Source organism: Merops nubicus, unplaced genomic scaffold, assembly GCF_000691845.1.
Source record: "Merops nubicus isolate BGI_N331 unplaced genomic scaffold, ASM69184v1 scaffold10430, whole genome shotgun sequence".
Lineage (NCBI taxonomy): Eukaryota > Metazoa > Chordata > Aves > Coraciiformes > Meropidae > Merops > Merops nubicus.
The window spans coordinates 20,946-40,523 of record NW_008583546.1 but is presented as its reverse complement, the minus strand read 5'-3'; the positions used below and the strand labels follow the sequence as shown (position 1 = coordinate 40,523).

Sequence of the window (19,578 nt, the reverse complement as noted above, 5' to 3'; positions counted from 1 at the left end):
TACCCCTGCTGTTGAACACAGAAATTTTACTTCTCTTCTCCTTGTGCTTCTTAGGAAAAAAAAAATGCTGCTTCACTTTAAAAATATAACCCAAATAGTTCAGGACTGCATTACTGGAAGTCACAAATACAGCAGTTTGGGATGACAGATTATGGATCAGAATTTAGGTGAAACTTTGTATTTGGTGCTTTCTGTTGACTAATCCCTGGGTAGTTTCCTAATTAGTATACGGGGTTTTCAATTCATCCTCTGAAGTTCTGTTCTCAATTCAGATTTGGCATAAATGCCTTCTACTCTCAGTTAGTTCACAGGAGATTCCAAAATCATCTTCAGATTTCTGCCCACAGATGTAAAGACAAGAAGGGAAAAAAATACATTTGCGGTTTTATGCGTGGCAGCTTGAAACCCACATAACATTTCTCTGACCTATGTCAGAAAAGGAACAAAATGGTTAAGTGGTTTAAAGGGTTTACTTAAAAGGGAATTAGAAGACAGAGTGCATAATGGAATACAGAAAAGCAGGTTTTTGATTTTATTCAGAAAAATAGGCTTAGTATATTGTCCTCTTGTTTCAGAAATGTACCTATTGAATATAAAGCACAAATGATTTTTCATATCTCAAAATCTGAAAACCCATTAGTGGGAAAAATAATTTCTTGGATCATGCTGGAATGATGGAGTTATTTGTTGCTCTTTATCACAGCTTCTCTTGGTCTATACTAAAAGAGATTATCTGTGAATCTTCACCTGCAGTTATAAAGTCCAGATTAAAATATCCTGAAATCATACGGTCATCATGAAAACTGAAGTTGCATGATTTGATGAAATCGGGTTTTGATTTAGACAGTTTGTTTATCTCGTGGCAGAAGAAGATGCACTCTTGCTATTTTTACATGATAGACAAAAAAAGTTGGGTTTCATCTTGCTGATGTCTAGTTGAGTCAATTAATCCTGTAGCTCTCTTGATATTTGCTAGAGACATATGTGTCTCCAAAGGTTAATCTCCTCCTAACCAGAGAAATGAAGAGATGCACTTAAATGTTTATTGAGAGCTTTCTCATTGCAGCAGCACAGAATTCAGCACAAATAATTACTCTGTCAAAAAATTCACGTTTGTCCTCTCTGAACTGTGTGCAGAGTGGTGTCAGTTGCTCAGACTCTCACAGACATACACGTGCTGGCTGCACGTACATGCAGGGGTCTAAACAGCAATTGTGGTTTTGTGCTTACCTTACCACTTTGAATTAACTTCACTCAAACTATTAATTTTCTGTAGTACTCGTAACAAGATGGACAAAAAGGAAGAGTAATTTAATTTTTATTTATTTAATTCCAGTAGCAAAATAAAGAAATAAGATAGGTAAAGAGCAACTGAGATGTTTTGGGAAAGCAGCCTTTTCATGGGCAGCTCTGCATTTCTGTCTTCATCACAGCTCCTTTTAGTGATATAATTGTTCCCTAATGTCTGTAGGAGTCAGAATCCTTCAATTCACCTTGAGGTTTATGAGCTTTTTCTCTTAGAGAGAAATAAAAAATAAAATCAAATTAATTGCATAATTTGGCAATTGTATTTGATTTATAACACTACTTCTGTGTTTTCTGTAACTTCTCTTTTTTTTTTTTTGGTCTACCACTTTCTCTGGCTAGGATTTGGATTTTTACTTGTTTTCCTTTGATGTCCTTCGTAGGATTCTAGGATAAGTCAGGTTGAAAGGGACCTCTGGAGGTCTCTGTCTAATGCCAGGAATAAGATAAAGCCACATTGCTCAGGGCTTTATGTAGTCTGGTCTTTAAAATCTCAAACGAGATAGACCTTGCAACCTCTCTAGGCAGCCTGTGCCCCTCACTGTCTCACTGTCCTTACATTAATTCTACACTTGGGTGTATACTGTGCACTGTAAATGAATAATATAAAGAGTAAAAGATTTTGTGTTTTCTCCCCAGGGTTAGTTTTGGAGTGAGAAAAATTACAGAGAATTAGCCACCCATTATCAGCACAGGATATACTGCTGACAGAAATACCACAGCTCTCAATGGTACAAATTAGGACTTTAATATTTCTGAACAGTTTTAAGGCTGTATCTGCCTGGGCTGGCAGAGCAGGCTGGTGCTCATCTCGAGTTCTCCACTCTAAGGGTAGGAGTTTTCTAAAAGTACTTTGCTTTGAATAGTTCAGTCAAAAATCAGGAAGTGTGACAGCTCCTATTTGTTTTTCTGACTTTACCATTCTTTTTTCTTGATTTGAAAGTTATGTTTCTTTATAAAGAGAATAAGGAGATCTCTCCTGTATAGAGGCAAGGTTGCATTTTCCCTGGGAAACTCTGCAGAATGGAAGTATCCATGTGCTGGTATGGATGGTGGAAAGCAAGAGTTGTTGCAGAAGAACCTGGGAACCTGTAGTGTATGCAGAGCCTAAGAGACTGCAGAGAAACACAGAGAAGAAATAACCAGGCCTCGGTGGTGACAGAAAACAGTTTCTTGGGGTCAAAGAGTACTTGGCAGTTTACTTTAACTCAGAAATCCACTTAGTTGCTTGGAACCAAACTTAAACGGAAGAACAGGCAAAAGGAGATGTTTTCATATCCATTGTATCCGATATAGTTACTCTATGTGTTCTCAGAGATAAATTCCCTGTTAAAAGTAATTAAATCTGTCTTTTTTCGTTTAAAAGTCTTTTGTCTTGTTTGGAGAGATGTCTGTAAGGAAGAGGTATATGGATCTTAATCCTTTGACTGACAGAGTCCTGTCACAGAAAATTTTAGCACAAGAGCATGTTTTTTTGCTAAAATTGGCTTGTTTAATTTGACTTGCTGACTCATTTTTCCAGCTGGTCTGTCATTCTACTTAATTCCAGATGAGGCAATAGGAAAAAGAAAACTCTTTTGAATGTTCCACCCTCTTGCCAAACCAAGTAACAATTAAAAACTCGAATTTTCATTGCAGTTCTTTATCTCTGTTAATTATCCAAAGAACAGTAAATCAGATATATTGTCCTCTGCTTGTTGTCAATAATTTAAATTCTAAATTATTTATAGATTAGTTGCAGATTTAACACACTGCTTCTTTTCCCTAAATTACATACCATTTCACAACTTGAATCCAATGCAATGTTTCATTTTTACATTTGTGATCAAATGCTTGACAGTCCGGTCTAATTTGCTCTTTTTTTTTTTTTTTATATGCCCACAAGCAAACCCATATGAGCCTGTCTTAACCTACTTTTAATCCAAAAGAGCCATCAGGTCACTCAGTTTTTTAAATAGTGGCCTTCAGTGGGATTTTTCTTATGGAACCATAATTTTTGAGAATAATGTATTCTGAATTGAGTGTTCAGTGGACACTAAACTGGGAGCAGTGATGAGTCAAAAAAATAATAGGAAGTATAGTAGACAGGTACCTTGTGAGCTGCAAGATACTAATAGAAAATAACATTATGCTATTAAGCTTGGAAAAAACTTGTTGGTAATAAAATAGAAACATAAAGATCCATTAGAAGAGTTACAGGCGACATTTTGTAGAAGAGGTCAAGAACAAATGGGGGATTGCAAATTTAACTTGAATTTACAATGTGATTACAATTTTACAAAGTAAATGAGGTGTAGACATACCAGGTGGAGTCATGTTCACATTATCAATACTGATATTTTTCAAGGTAATAGAAGGCATTTTTCATCTGTCTCTATCCCTGTCAAGGATGAGAACAAAATTGTACTGTCACACATGTACAGCCGTTCCCATACCTGTCTGTGTAACTAGAAATGTAACTGGCATGGGTCATTACTGAGAAATGACCTTGTATCGGATAATCTTCTTAGTTTTGTTGAAAAACTTCAAATTTCGCTTGTGTCTAAAAAAAGAAAAAACAAAGAAAAAGCAAATCAAAACATATTTTTAATTAAAAATGACATCTAGCACAAAGCTTTGTTTGCCCTCATTACATATAGAGGTCAATACTAGTAAAGTTTCACCATTTGCTAGCTGCTGATTGATGATTTGGAAGTATTCCTACAGGTCTTGGTTAATACATGAGCTCTGATTATGTCACACAATTTTTGTTGCTTATTTGACAAATGAAAGTTTAGGTAGTAATCACACATATTAAATAATGTGATGAAAGTTTGTATAAATAATAAATAAAAAACTTAGCAATGATCAGTAGTTTAAAAGGAGTGTATGCAATTTTATACTTTGACTATTAAATACTGTGACTATTATTTAAAGAAAATATTACCTTGTTACTTAGTTATAGCCTGCATGCAAATTAATTCTATTATGTTTTAGTTTTAAACGGCCATTAAGTTCCATAGAAAGGAATTCAGATTCTGATTTCATGTTGTGATCTGTGTTTTACAAAGTAAAGTGGTAAAGCTAAAGGTTCATAAAGATAATAATGCCTGAAAAGAAAAGACAGTCTAGTCTTGGACATTCCTTCAGAGGGACATGATAAACATGAACAGCTTATTAAAACTTCTGGGAAAATATTTTTCTCACCTTCTAAAGAAATGCTTAGCTTTGGAGTAAAATATTCAGCCACAAGCTGAAACATGCTATTTGTGTCTTGTAGGATTTTAATTTTGTAGACAACAATACTAGGGCGTGGTATTCTTTTTTTTTCCTTTTTTTTTTTGTCATTCAAATCAGACAATTTGCATGGAAAATAATTTCAATGGAAAAGTCCAAAACTTGGATAGAATTCGGTGAGTTCTTCTGAAGCCATGACTCCCTCTAGTTCTTGAGATAGATTGGAGTTGCTTTGGCTAAACAGAATAGAATTTGTTTGTAAAACAAGTAGCTTTAGTGAATATCAGGTGAAGTATCAGAAGCTGAACCCTTCTGTAGAACTCCATTGAACTACTTCAGTAGTTTTACAGGGAAAAGTCTGACCAAAATGAGAATTTGTATTCTATAGTATCTGCAAATGTTGGGGGTTTTTTCCCCTGAAATTATTTCATATCCTAATAAATCCTGGTGTTCATTGTTTTGAATTCTACCACCACCCATATATCCATTTTTATTAATTGGTAAGCATCTAATATTGAAAGGAAATTATATCAACTAATTTAACAAAACCTGAAGAGTTATAATTGCCAACTTAGGAATAAAAAAAAATAAAAAGAAAAGAAATTTAAATGCTTCTTGAACAGTAAGCAATGTAAGAGCTTTAAAGCATGAAAGATGTATGAAAGAACATTCTTCTCGAGTTCTACATCCTGGACCAAGTAATGGCAATACATAAAATATAATAACAGAGCATCTCTTATGGTAATAAAAAATGGAAAAATTGCATCTTTCTGTTCAAAAGTATGAAAAATCCAAGTGTCACTGAGTGTACATCACAGCTAGTTAATGACATATAGTGAAGTTATATGCATTGTTTTTTAACTCGCACAGGTACGTGTGTTCACGTTTTCTGTTGGTCAACATAATTATGACAAAGGACCCATACAGTGGATGGCCTGTGAAAATAAAGGTACGGTCTTTTTCTTTGAAACTATTCTTTGCTAGAGCTTTGGATAGGACTCATCTTGATTATTTTCTAAAATGTACAGATTTTCTTTTTTTAAGCTTGACTTTTGGCTTTATTGTATTGTTAAATAAAAGTTTTTTATTAAATAAAGTGTTTATGAAATATATATTAAAAGAATAAGCTTGCATATTTATTTCTGATCAATTTGTTTAAAGTATTTTATTATAAAAAATAATATTTTTTGTAATAATAAGATACTACAGCTCAGTTTTGAGAATTCTTGTAATAGCCGTCTATGAAAAGATGGAACTGGTGACAGATAAGAAATCAAGCAAAGCTGTTTTATATTCAGGGGTCTGGACGAAGGAATTTTTTGTTTGCTTGGTTAACTGGTTGGATTTGTTTCTGGTTTTCTCCAGAACTTACAAGGGGCGAGATAACTTCCATTGTTTTTTCACTTTTTTGATGAATATATCAAAGTTATGCTGTGATTTCTTAGCTTCTAAAAGTATCTTACATTTTTTTATTTTTATCCTGGTTCTTTATTTTGGAAAAAAAAATAAGTAAAAAAGGTGAAATTAAGGAAGTAAAATACTTTTTTCTAAAACTTCTATATGAAAAATGTGGTCAGAAAAATTTTTTAAGATTTTGAGAAAGAGATGTCTCAAATATCTTACAATTATGGATCAAGAGATATGAGAGAAATGCAAATAAATAGAAAAATGATAAATTATCAAATGATATTGTTTACTTTTAAACAGAGCATTTTCCAGGCCTGACTAAAAATGTAGAAAGCAATAACAAGCAAGAGGTGAGAGATGGGATAAATTACAAAGGGTCTGGAATATTAAGACTGTCAGGGAAGGACATTAATATAAGGTTGTCTGGCATGAGAATAACCTAAACCAAAGGTAAGAGAAAGATACAGATAAAAAATATTTAGAAGAACCCATAGCCTGTACAAATAGTTTATATATCATAACCTCATGAATGCCCCAGAATGCTGGCAAGTTATGCAGAAGATACTACACCTTCATGAAGAGCAGATTGTATTGTCAGATAATTACAGAAAATCAATGGGGTTTTGAGCAGGGATTTTTGGACTAATATCTTTGTATCTCAAAATGCTGTGTGCCTGTGCATTCCATTGTCTTAAAACAAATGAGGACCAGCTGGCTTAAAGCATAACTATGTCATCTTATTATCAAGGCAAAATGATTATAATCGTCTGCCCAAAATTGATGTGATTATTTGTTTGCACATCCAAAGAAGTAAAGTTCTATTTCATTTTTCCTTAATTAAAAGTTTTAATTTATTATCATGTCACACATTGCTTACGGCAAAGTAAATGACAAACCTCAGTGCTTTTACGTCTCCAGTCCTTCCCCCTTTCCTTCCAATGTGACTTACAGTTTACTTGGTCTGAAATGATCTCGGTGCCTGTCGTCAGTCTGATTGGTGCACACAGGCAATATTTTTAATTCAAACAAGTAAGTAATAGAATCAATGCTGAATAAAGACATTTCTTGTGTTCAGTTAGAAATACCCATAAGTTTTTTCATACCTTCCACAAAGTGTTTTATATTTTTATACTATGAACTTCACTATTGTGGCAGACTGTACCTATACTTGTATTCCTATATGCATTCAGCATCTAATTATGTTGCTGTCACAGCATATTCCCAGACTAACTGGAAATTCAGGAGTACAAACACAGTACATTATCTCAGTTTTAAAAACAACAGACAAAAGAAACACTTTATATGCTCTCTCTGCTTAGGAGTAACTAGTCTGGCCTGTATGGCATGGTGACCCATCTATGTGGCCATGCATTGTGGTGGCATCTTCTAAAGCAGTATTCCATTCATATGTAATAGTTTCTATAAAAATTAAATTAGAAATTACAAGCTAAATGAAATTCTTCAAGACTAAGAGACTAGCAATATACTAGAGTAAGATGGCATTATTTCTCTTCCAAATTTTAGGTTATTATTATGAAATTCCATCCATTGGAGCCATAAGAATAAACACCCAGGTAAGTCTGTTGGCCAAATCCACATGCAGTTGTAACACTGCAAGAAGTGTAAGAAGTGGAGTAATTGATGTTCTTAAGTCTGTTGCATTTCACATCTGTTTGAATGAATTGGATTTTAAGATACACTACATTAAAACAGAGAAAAAAATTAAGGATTTCTTTTACATGTGAGGAAATATTCTGTTAAAATATTCTTTTTTTTTTTTTCTTTTTAGTAGTTGCAGTGAGCCAACTCACAATTTGATCCCTGTTTCCCAAGCCAGCTGGCCCACAGCGGCTTGCATTCATACTAGTCACACTAGCATCCTCTAAAGCAGGCTGCCCATGTGCACACAATGTCCTGTTTGAAGTGATCTGTATCCTCCTGCCATACTTGCAGAGTGATCCTAAGGGTTTGTATTACATGGAGAAGGCTGTGGATGTATGTGAGGGTCTAGCCCTGCTTGAGTATCTGAACTCAGCTGGGCAAAACCAGTGACCAGCCACAATCCTCATTATGGAAAAGCTTCCTGGACTGATCCAACCAGCCTGGGAGAGACAATGCAATTTTCCTTCAAAATGGATACAGAACCATTTTATCAGACATGCATGTAGATAATTAAGACCACAGAACCTTGACATTACATGATGTGATCCAAACTGACAGTGTAGACGAGCAGATATTCTTTTCAGCTGTCTGAAAGTCCATGTACTCACATGCCCAGAAAAGCAGAGAAATATCATTGCAGTTCTTTGTCCTTCCAAGGCCAGGCATGACATTTTTTGGCAGAAAATAAGAGCCCTTCCTTTGGCTTGAATAAGAGTCCTTTGATTCTGTTAAACTCTTCCAGATAGTGCCTGGCAAGAAATATCCCTAACAGGGTAAGACAACAAATAAAAAAGGTTGAAGACCATGACAAGTTTGAATGGCATCCACTCTCAAAACAGACCAGAAGTCTGGCATCTCCTAAGATCAGCTTTAGCCATACTCCCAAGCTGAAGGAAGTCAGGGACTGTGAGGTTTTATAACTCTGAATTTTTTGTTTCAATAGAAGTTATGCAAGTTGTTGCTGTAGGAGCTTAATATACCCAGCTGTTACATCACTCACCTTCCATTGCCCACACTCTCTTCCAGCTTAAAGGTTCCACGTTCTGTTTGTAATTTCACTATTTCATTAGCAATTCATTTTGGAACAAAAAGAGTTTTAATTCTCACTTCATGGAAAGAGAGAGTGGTTATGGATGTGTAAGGTCCATATGGCTGAGACTGAAATACAGGAATTTTTTTGGCAGTAAATAGGGCAAACTGAAGACTGTTTTGTTGTATAGTACAATTTTACAAAGTAATACTGCTCCTATATTAGTGATGAATTTTGACCTTTTTTTATTTTATTTCATTATTGTCTATTTTTTGTGCTGTTTATGGACTTTGATCAAATAACTGCCTTCTGATGAACTTATTACACTTTTTATTTGGCAGGAATATCTGGATGTTTTGGGAAGACCAATGGTTTTAGCTGGAGAGAAAGCCAAACAAGTCCAATGGACAAATGTCTATCTGGATGCTCTGGTATGATCTGTATTTATCCCTAGGAAAGTAAGAATCTTACCAAATCTGTGATTATAGGGGTCCATTTCCCACAGTTCTGAGGACTTTATTTCCTACAGTTCCAAATATAATATTCTTGCCTTTCCAGCATCTATATACTTCAACAGAGCAATTTCCTGAACAGCTGCTTCTAACATACTGGTCATTACTTGCACCTAGTATCATCCTAAATGTCCTGAACTTTAACAGAGAAAAGCAATTTATTCTACGCATAGATCTTTAAGTGTAGGTCATTGTTATCCTCAAATTAACAAAAGAAAAAAGAAGCAAATAGTTTTCCAGTGTTGTACATGAGCTGCAGTAAAGTTCATGTTTTATGGTACTAGTGAGGAGTTATTACTTTTTTTCTATTTGCTTTTTTTCCCCAAAAAAGTATTCCAAGCAGAATGAAACCTGTCCAATGTTACTGGGTATTTGTACAGATTTTGAACTTGGATCTTTAAACTGTCATGGTTATTGTAATTACTTGCTTGCTCAAGGTAATGATTTCTTTAATTGGACAGTGTATATAATGGGGAAATAAACAAAAAGATATATGAAATGCTTTTCTTAAAGCTGAATTTATCACTTTTGCCTTGTAAAACAAACATACTCAGGAAACTATGAAATGCAAAGTATTATTAGCAGCAATCAAATCTGTTACTCTAGATAACCTTCTTCTGAATAACTCTAACTAGGAAAAATTACTGCTAAATGGTCATCTGGAATCATGTATTTATCCAAGTTCACATGGTCATCTAATGTCATGTCAAAATCCACTTCTTCCTGTCAGTCAGCATTACTGTAAAAATTTTATCAACACATCATAGAACTGTGTGTGACACAGAGGAATTAGTTTTTATTTGGAATTTCAATGTCCAGAAGTTCATTAACCATGTTTTCTTGGTCACTGTTGAGGTACTTACTGGAAACATAAAGGATGTTGTGATGAAGTTCCTATGTTCTGTTCATATCCTGTTATAACTAGGAATAGAAAGCAATCTGTTTAATGGAGTAAAATGAGTGATACCTGCAGACTTTACACTTTTTGTGTTACTTTATATTTTCAGTGGGTTCTGTCTTTCCTTCAAGCTTCTCTCTGTTCATGTGTTATATCTGTGTGCTTGTGCATACATATAGATTTATAAAAAGTAGGACAACACAAGCTAAACTTTTCAGGTAAAGGCCTAAATTGGTGGACTTTCTCATCACAGCTGAGAACACAAAGGCACAGTTGTATCTAATCCACTCTGGAGCATTTTCCTGGTTGTTGGTTTTAACAGGGACTGGGACTAACTTGTCACACTGGTTCTGTATCTTAAATTCCCTAAAGAAATTCCTTGCTGTAGGACTTACCCTTCTCCTGCTTGTGCCTCACTGAACTTTTTCCTGTACTTTTTCTCTTGCTGTTCATCAGCTTTTTTGGGGTAAGGCTAAAATAATGAGAAATTTATTACATGAGGACACATTGGAATTAAGTTCAGGTTATGAAATCCTTTCATCTGAGGCTGTCTTTCAAGACCATGTTTAATAACTTTGTTTATTTGTGGCAATTCACATTGCTTTTATTGCCCTTTTCCTTCAGCTTCTGTTACATTGTTGCTCTGGCTTTATTCTGCAAAATAATCCCAGAGTTTTCAAATACTTTTAGGTTTACCAGTTAGTAACAATTTATTCAGAATTATTGTCCTCTCTAACTGTACATGTTTAGAGGGCGAGAGGGCGTTATCCCCCATACCTAACCATCGTGTTTCATTATGTATTTCTTCAATGCTTCTTCTCAAAAATAACCTTCACTTTTATCCTGTTCAATCTTAATTTCTTGCTTCTCTTATTCTTCTAAAAAGTCCACTTCTCCTCCTCTTCACCTTGCTTGTAATGTTACTAATTCTGACCTCTTCACCTTTTATTTGATACACAAACTTAACTTGATGGAGTCTGGTTTAAAATTCAAAAAGGTGCTGTTAGATCAGGCAAACAGATAATTGGTTTCATCAGACTGGATTAATATAGTATTTTAGCTTATTTTTTTCTAATGAAAGAGAGGGACAAAAGTGATGTGGTTCCTCAGCAGAATACCTGGAAGGAGTAAGTGTCACTGAGGTGAAAACAGTTTTAAATAAACCATGATCATTAGCATAAAGAAGGTGGACATCTCCCTGTGGACAATTTAGAATGGAAAAACAAAACTTTTCTGGCCATTCAAACATATGTATTTCTGGATCCTGTTTTGAGTTGTGACTGTTAATAAAGGAAAAATAAAATTTCTTATATATTCCCAAACAAGTGCAAATTCCTTGCCTCAGTTCTAGAAGAGACTATGTGATATTGCAGAACTGATGATGGACATTATTTCAAGCCATTGAAAAGTAGTGATGATAGGAGAAGTAGTAGTATTATCTGTTGCATTTTTCTATTGATTTTGGCTGTATGTATTTGTTGTCTACCTATTTTCTGTGTTTAAGTTTGATTTGACTTTCTCAAGTTTTTCTTATTTCTTCCCTTCCCTTCCCCCCAAATCTGGAGTTATTAGCGTAGTAGGTATTGTAGCTGTAAACATGTTTTCATAACACTTAGGGGGTTTTAAGCTACTATATCCTAAGTTGTTGCACACCATGTATTTTTAAAAAGTAATTTATTACACTCACTATCACATGAACACACAAAGGATGTAATTTTAACTTTCTGTGTATCAAATCAATGAAGTAGTATTATTCCTTTTTTTACAAAATAAAAGTCAGTACTCTAATCTAGTGTTCAGCTACAGTAATCCCTGGATTTTTCTAATATATTGGGATTGAATATTTGTTATTTAACTAAAAAGCCTTTTTCTCCTCCTGTATGTGGTTGTTTCCTAGGAACTGGGCCTTGTGATTACAGGAACTCTACCTGTCTTCAACCTAACAAAGGAACAAAATGGGAAAATAGTAAGTTGTTACTTAAAAAAAAAAAAAAAATCAGTTATTTGCATTAAATTTATTGCTAAACTCTTTGAAAAAAAGCTTATTTCCATAGAGATTTCTGCATTTTAATTGTCTTGTACATCAGAAGCTAAGGGATCATCTCTATTTTCCTGATATCCCCCTGGGAACAAGAAAATGCAGATGACCCTTTTTGTAGTTCTGAGTTTCTGGGTATGACATTCCTTGATCTATCTCTCTGAGCTGGTGGCACTGTGAATGTGTTGTGCTCAATGGATGGGGAATAGATGATGATATTATTGCTCAGATAAATTTATAACAAATCTATGAAGCTATGACATTTCAGGGTGAAGGGCAATGATGAAGAGAATTTAAATTAATTTGTTTTAGTGATCATAGAAAACAGCACTCTGTACTTAGATTAAAATCTAATTATTAAATAAATGCAATTGCCTACCCCATTTACTGTCTGATATGCAATCAATTTATGTCCCCTTAACAAAATCAAAATACTGCTTTTTTAAAATCAGACCTAGAATGTACTTTACAGTATGTAGTAAAATATTGTACATTTGATGTCATACCCATGTTCAGTCACATCAAAATATACAGACACATAGAGAAGTTATTCTTTGTTTCAGTTTCTCAGGTATTATATAGACTCTGAATGAATAAATACGAATTCAAGCACTACTAGTTCTTTGATTTGCTTTCAGAGCAGTTCTCTTCGTTTCCCTTTAAAAATAAAACAAAACAAAAAAAGGTTTCATAATCTTATCTGCAAGAGAGTGCCTGGAATTCACTGAGTCTGGTTGCAAAGTGAGAGACTGCTGATTATAAAAAAGGATGTCTTTCTGAGAAGTAAAACAGTTGTGGTCTAGTACAGAAGAACGAGAAGACAACTTGAATCTGCTCAACTTATGTCTCTACCTGAATTTCAGGTTACAGACTGTAAGATACATCTTCCAGTACACCTTCCACATTTATTTGATATGGAAAAGGGATTCATGTGATATTATGTAAATTGCTGCCTTCCTTTTCTGTACTAGGAAAATAAATTAAAAGTCACATGAATGTAATGCCTGAGTCCCTGATTTTAAATGCTGATGATTGTTATAGTCACTGTTTTTACTGGTTTCGTTGGATTTTTTTCATTCATCACTCCAGAATCACAGAACGGTAGGGGTTGGAAGGGAAATTTGGAGATTAGTTAGTCCAACCCCCCTGCCAAAGCAGGTTGCACAAGAATGTGTCCAGGCAGGTTTTGAATATCTCCAGAAAATGAGACTCCAGAACCTCTCTGGGCAGCCTCTTCCAGTGCTCTGTCACCCTCACAGTAAAGAAGTTTTTCCTGATGTTTAGGTGGAACTTGCTGTGTGTGGCTGTTGCCCCTTGTTCTGTTAGTGGGCACTGCTGAAAAGAGACTGGCCTCGTCCTCTCAACACCCACCCTTTAGCTATTTATAAACACTGATTAGATACCCTCAGTCTTTCCTTCTTCTCCAGGCTAAACAGCCCCAGGTCCCTCAGCCTTTCCTCATCAGAGATATGTTCCAGTCCCTTAATAATCTTTGGTGTCCTCCACTGGACTCTCTCCAGTAGTTTCCTGTCTTTCTTGAACTGCTATTATACCGTAGACAAAAGAGGTTAATTGTTCTGGAGTCTCATTTATCAATTGCCCAAACTGAGCGTGCAATAGTAGCTCTGTATGGGTATTATTAACTTAGTATCTACATCATTGGCAATATTGATACATCATTTCTGCTTTCACCTATTTTGTTTTTACATTTGTTGTTTATTCAGCCAGAAAAGTATCTATATTCATCTTCATAAACAATTTTATTATTCTATACTAATTCTGAATGTCTTGCATATTGTCTTGAATTACTTGGATATTATTTAAAATATTTTGATTAGGCAGATAAGTAAACAGGTAACTTTTCAAGTAGTATCTGTTAAACAATGAAGGCAAAATCAAAGCTCAGTAACTGTTTCAGTTATTTTGCATTGTAAATATGTCAAACATTCTAACTTTTTGGAATCTTAACAGAATCAGCTGATTCTTGGAGTAATGGGGGTTGATGTCTCTTTGGAAGACATAAAAAAACTGACACCACGATTTACAGTAAGTTGCTTGCATTAGTAGTTTCTTTTTATGTATGATTTATGTACAGTTTCTGTACATGCTCTTTCATAAGTCATACAGCAATGGCTGGATGTGAGTCAAAATACCAGCAGGCTTCTTCTCATATATTCTTTTCCTTTGTTGTAGATTTTCTGACAGTTTTCTCTGCAGCCATATAGAAATGTTCTTTAATGTACATGTCTGTCTGTACCCTACTCAGTATGACTGATTTATGTATTTAGACATCTGGCTGGGGAATTTCTAAGAAAATAGCTAGAGCTGTGGAAAACAGCTGAGGAAGCAAAGGAACATCACGAGTTTGACTGAAGGCTAATGCAAAGTCCTGCATCTAGAATGGAATAATCCTGTGCCACAGTACAGGCTGGGACAGACAGCCTCAAAAGGCAGGAAAGGGCCTGGGGGTCATGGTGGAGGACACACTGAACATAAGTTAGTAGCGTGTTCTTGCAGTAAAGACCAACTGTGCAATGAACACCTGCATTCAGGAGTACAGTGTCTAAGTTTGATCTTCTCAGAGGAATACACTGAGGCACTGGGCGAGTGCAGTGCAGAGCCACTAAATTGGCCAAGGGGCTGGAGGACGTGATAAGAAGCAGATAGAGATGGGTTTGTTCAGACTGAAAAAAGAACCTGATGGGTTAGCTCATGGGACTTATAGAGAAGGTGGACCTCAGCACTCCTTGAAGGTTTATAGCAAAAGAGGCAAGTGATATAGTTGTGGCAATGGAAATTCCAACTGGAAAAAAGGAAAAATAATAATTGTGAGGGTGGTTAAGTACTGGAGCAGGTTGCCCATGTAAGTTGTGGAATTGCTGCTGGGGCTATTTCAAAGATCTTTGACACCAGCCTTGAAGTTGAATCTTATTTTGCAGTTAGCTCAGCTTTCAGTGAAGAGTTGTATCGGGTGACCTCCATAGGTTCCTTCAGCTTAAATTATTCTATATCAAAGTTTATGATTCTAAAAGGGTAAATATTAAGAAATTATTTTTGCCATGTTAATGTCTCACATATTTTGTGTTGCCTGAGTCAGTGTATTTTCCTCAATGTGACACTGCTTGAAAACCATTAATTAATCTTTATTAATTAAAACCTTATAATGCTAAACTACTCTTTTTTTTCTTTCAGCTTTGTCCAAACGGATACTATTTTGCAATTGATCCTAATGGGTATGTGCTACTTCATCCAAATCTCCAACCAAAGGTATGAAAAACCTAATTTATTTCTCTATAAGCGAACACAGAAATAACAGAGAGTAGTAGGAAAGAATTCTTTGTTTTGGGGATGTTAGGAAAGCCCATGGTGCATATATAGCTTTAACCAAATCCACTTTAGTCAGCATAAAGGCCGGCATAGTTTTATATTGAATTTGGTTATCAATAAAATAAAAAAGGTTTCTATTATACATGGACATTTACATATGTGAAAAAAGTGTTTCAATATGAGCATTAATGGAAAAACAGCTAGTGGTAGCTGTAATATCATTGTGAAAAAAATGTGTGTTACAAGATGCCCTTAAACTGAGGAGTTTACTAGTGCACATGTTTATGTTGTGAATGATTGCTCATTCCAGAAATTGAAATGTTCATATTTGTAAACCCACAGAAATCAGGGGCAAGCACAATGTATTTTACTTGTAGTTTTGTATTTATATGTTTGCTTATTTTCTATTTACCAGAACTGAAAACTGAGCTGCAGAGTTGGCATGGATCTAGCCAAGCACACCTACCCAGAATGCTAGATTTTTCAGTAGTTCAATTTGAGAAAGTTCTTCCATCTTTAAGGATGAAATCTTTATCTAAGCTTGATTAGAATGCAGCTTTCCTCAATTTCAGGAAAATGAAAACCCAAGATTTCAGTCTGACTTTTACATCTATTAACTGTAGCACTGTCCACACCACTATGTGGACTCCTCCATTACATATATCTTCTTAAATAACTTGCCTCCCTGGCTTTGATAAGATATTTCAAGATGAATGTATTATTTTTTCTTTCTGAAATTAGAAATCTAATCTTTGTTTTTGTGAAGGATTTCTCTATATCATATCTTCTGTTAACTGGAAGATTTAAAAATGCTTTTATTTGAATTCTATTAGCCACATACATTCAGCAAGTTTTGTCTCTTGCATACATAATGCACAAATGTAGCATTAAATAAAAGGCAAAATTAAAATCTAATTAACTAAAAATAAATTCTAAAAATCAGTCTGGATAGAGAGAAATATATGAATTATTTACAGATAAAAAATTAGAAATAGTAATGAATCAGTGGAAGTATTGAAAATCAAACATAGCCCTGTAGTTTGGTTGTCAGCGTCAAAATTTCCCATTACGAAGATTTGAGAAATATATGGCCAAGATAAATACAAGCTGTCAATACAGAGGCAAATAAGGCTGGTAAGGCATTTTTAAGGTTCTGTGGCACCCTACAGATTTTTAGCACTTGGTACACTTTAGAGAAACTTAGGAAGTTTAGACATGGAAATACTGTTGTTTTTTTGTAAATTTATTCTTCTCAGTCATGTTCCTGTGGAAGAATAGCAGTAAGTCCTTGACCTTATGGCTGTGCAACAGGTCTCTCGTTTCTTCACCACAAAGTCCTATCATAGCTACAAGATGGACAGACCACCTTTTCACTACTTCACTATCTTTAACTGTCAAAGCAGAAAAGGCAATGAAGAATTAATCTACATATTCTACTGATTCATTTAATTCTTAAGATGGGAGAAGTTAGCTTTGTGCCTATTTGAGTTAATTTCCTGGGGAAGTAATGAATATGTTTGAAATCTTTTGCCAAGTGTGTAACAAAAGAAGAAAGAAAAAAATGCTTCTGAAGAAGAGAAATAATAGCTTGATGTTAACTATTGAATAAATATTCCTTTTTATTTTGAAAAGACCCTTTTCAAAATAAAAGGAAGGGAAAAAAAGGAAAAGAAGGTTTTTATATAGTCTTTTTAATTTCGAAGGAGTTCAGTTTCTGGATATATGCACTAAGATTTCATGTGTTAAAAAAGGAAAGTTTTGATTAGATTATATTGCTTTGTGAATTATTCCAAGACACCTATGCATCCTTCCTGACGGAATTGTCTCTCCATTAGAGATTATTAGAAATTCAGATGGTGAGGAATGGTCTATTTACCTTTTCCTTGTATGCAGATGAAACTATCATTGATGGAAGGAATATAAAATGAAGCAATGTAGTATTCTTGTTTTGGGCACAACCTGTAGGGAACTGCTGGGTATGGATTCTGTTCCTCTCATATGTGCTATTACACTGCAGTGTAAACTCGTAACACTGGAGAATGAAGAACCTTTGTTAGGTAGTGAAAAACTCAGCTCATCCCAACTAAATCTAGGCAGACTGAGATGGATTATTAGGGAACTAATTGTCATGATTTCTCTGTGTAGTTTTCTACTTAAAAGCATATGGAATTCCAGAGATGTTTTGACACACTGCTCAAATGTTTGACTTAGAGTACATTTAAAAAAGGATTCTTTCTAAGTGATACGTTTTATATTGTAGAATAACATCTAAATGTAATATTAAGCACATACGTTAGTATCGTTGTTGTTGTTATTAACAGTTACACAGACTAGACTTTTTCACTCCCAGTTTGTTTGGGGTGGTGCATGCTATTCAGACTGGTACAAGAACTACGTTTTAAAATGAAGGTACACTACAAAGACAGATGTTTTTAGAACTCATGGACTTTCTTTAACATATCATATTAATTTTAGCTGAACCTCCTGGTAGCTGTTAACTTATTAACAAACAACATCTTAACCCTCTTTGCCAGCGAGTTTTCAGTAGATGTAAACTAAAATATAACTACATCTTTATCTTTGAAGAGGTGAGAGTGTATTAAACTTCCAATGGTCCTTTCTACTGTCTTCTGCTTTTCTTCTGAAATTCTGTTACCTCAAATCACAACTGGTTCAACACAATATTTTGAGAAATTGTCTTGCAGTATCATCTCACAAAAAGAAGGCCCTGGAAATTTTATATTTGTAAAGTTGTTTACACAACTGAAAAAAAATAAACAAAAGGCAGGTTGAAAAGTATGTTAAAATCATTAAGAATGTTCCTCTCATGTTCTTATTTGCACGATGACTACATCAAAGCATAACACAGGAAACCTTTTTTTAACTTTCAGTTTAATATAGTTTTAAACTGTTTAAAATACAGTTTTCCAAGTTTGTATAGTTAGTAATATTACATTTTTAAACAAGTGCTTAGTTTGATGTTTTACTGCCAATTTTCTTTGTGTGTCTGTGCTCGTGTGTGTATTTTTCCCATTGTCTTGAGAGAGAATAGGTAGATACTCCACCAAATAAATATAGTAGCTCAAGTGAGTGCATTAAGCATATGTGAAAAAGATTAGCCTTAACGAGGTAACATTTGAAAACAGTAAATAATTTAACTTCTGAATCTGTTCTAAAGATTAGCATTCTTTTCTTCATTTTTGTTATAGTTCTGATCAAATTCTGTATACTGGTAGTTCTGAAACTCCAGATGCCTTCAGTAGAGTCCAGTATTTTGTCTGACAATTTATGGTTTTGAAAGAATTATAATATAAACAGTAAACAAGAAGTGGAACTCTTCTCAATATATATTTTTACCCTGGCAGAGTATGTGGGAGGGAGAGCTCTCTATTAACTTAATTCACATCATTTAACATATGTCTGGTTTTTGTTTCCCTAGACAAAACCTGTGTGTAATTGTGACAGAGAGCTCAGAACTCTTGAGTGGAATGAGGGCTAGTCTGTGCTTCTAGTAAATGTGCACTGGAGAGTCTAGATGTTGAGGGAGGACTTCGATCCTATAAGTAGGCCGTTCACTGATAGTGTAAAAATATAAATTACTGCTTTTTTGTTACTTCAGCAAATTGGTGTGGGCATACCAAAAGTTAATTTGAGAAAAAGGAGACCCAATGTACAGGTAACTGTGGATGGAGGTGATTAGTGCATTAGAGTGCCTAGACCTGGAAATACAATTAGAAAGCTTCTGCCCTGCTTACTAGGAAAACTCTAACTAGAGAACTGTTTACTTTGACAAACAGCTTCCAAAGCATGAAGCTTGCATCCTTCCTTGTTTAAATAATAAAAAACATGTTATTTGCTCTAGTGAAGGGCATTCCCTTAAATTATAGTGCTTTACTAATAGGGGCTAATTAGAGCCGTGCTGTAAGATTGTTCTTCAGATTTTTACATGAATTTGAAGACTGGAAAAAAAAAGAGACTACTTGTGCTGGCTTTACTTGCATAAACCCAAAGTCAAAGAGAAGATCATTCTTGTGACTTTATTGCCAAGTTTTGTTGTACAGTGAATGCTGTATAACATTCCAGAATTTGAATGAGCTGGTTTTGTTTTTTTGTTTTGTTTTGGTTTGTTTTTTTTTTTCTGGGGAAGGCAGAGTAGGGCCTGTGCTTTATCTGCTATTTACAT

General features: G+C 34.6%; 1 protein-coding gene across 1 annotated transcript in view; it reads left to right on the top strand.

Annotated features, from left to right (window-relative positions):
• Positions 1-19,578, top strand: part of LOC103773801 (voltage-dependent calcium channel subunit alpha-2/delta-1-like) — a gene marked incomplete at both ends in the record, with an annotated part of 57,541 nt that overhangs the window by 18,409 nt on the left and 19,554 nt on the right. Inside the window, 7 exons of the mRNA XM_008941182.1 lie at positions 5,392-5,470; positions 7,453-7,502; positions 8,962-9,051; positions 11,928-11,996; positions 14,040-14,114; positions 15,261-15,335; positions 19,015-19,071. Coding sequence (XP_008939430.1) covers positions 5,392-5,470; positions 7,453-7,502; positions 8,962-9,051; positions 11,928-11,996; positions 14,040-14,114; positions 15,261-15,335; positions 19,015-19,071 — 495 coding nt within the window. The remainder of the gene's footprint in view (positions 1-5,391; positions 5,471-7,452; positions 7,503-8,961; positions 9,052-11,927; positions 11,997-14,039; positions 14,115-15,260; positions 15,336-19,014; positions 19,072-19,578) is intronic.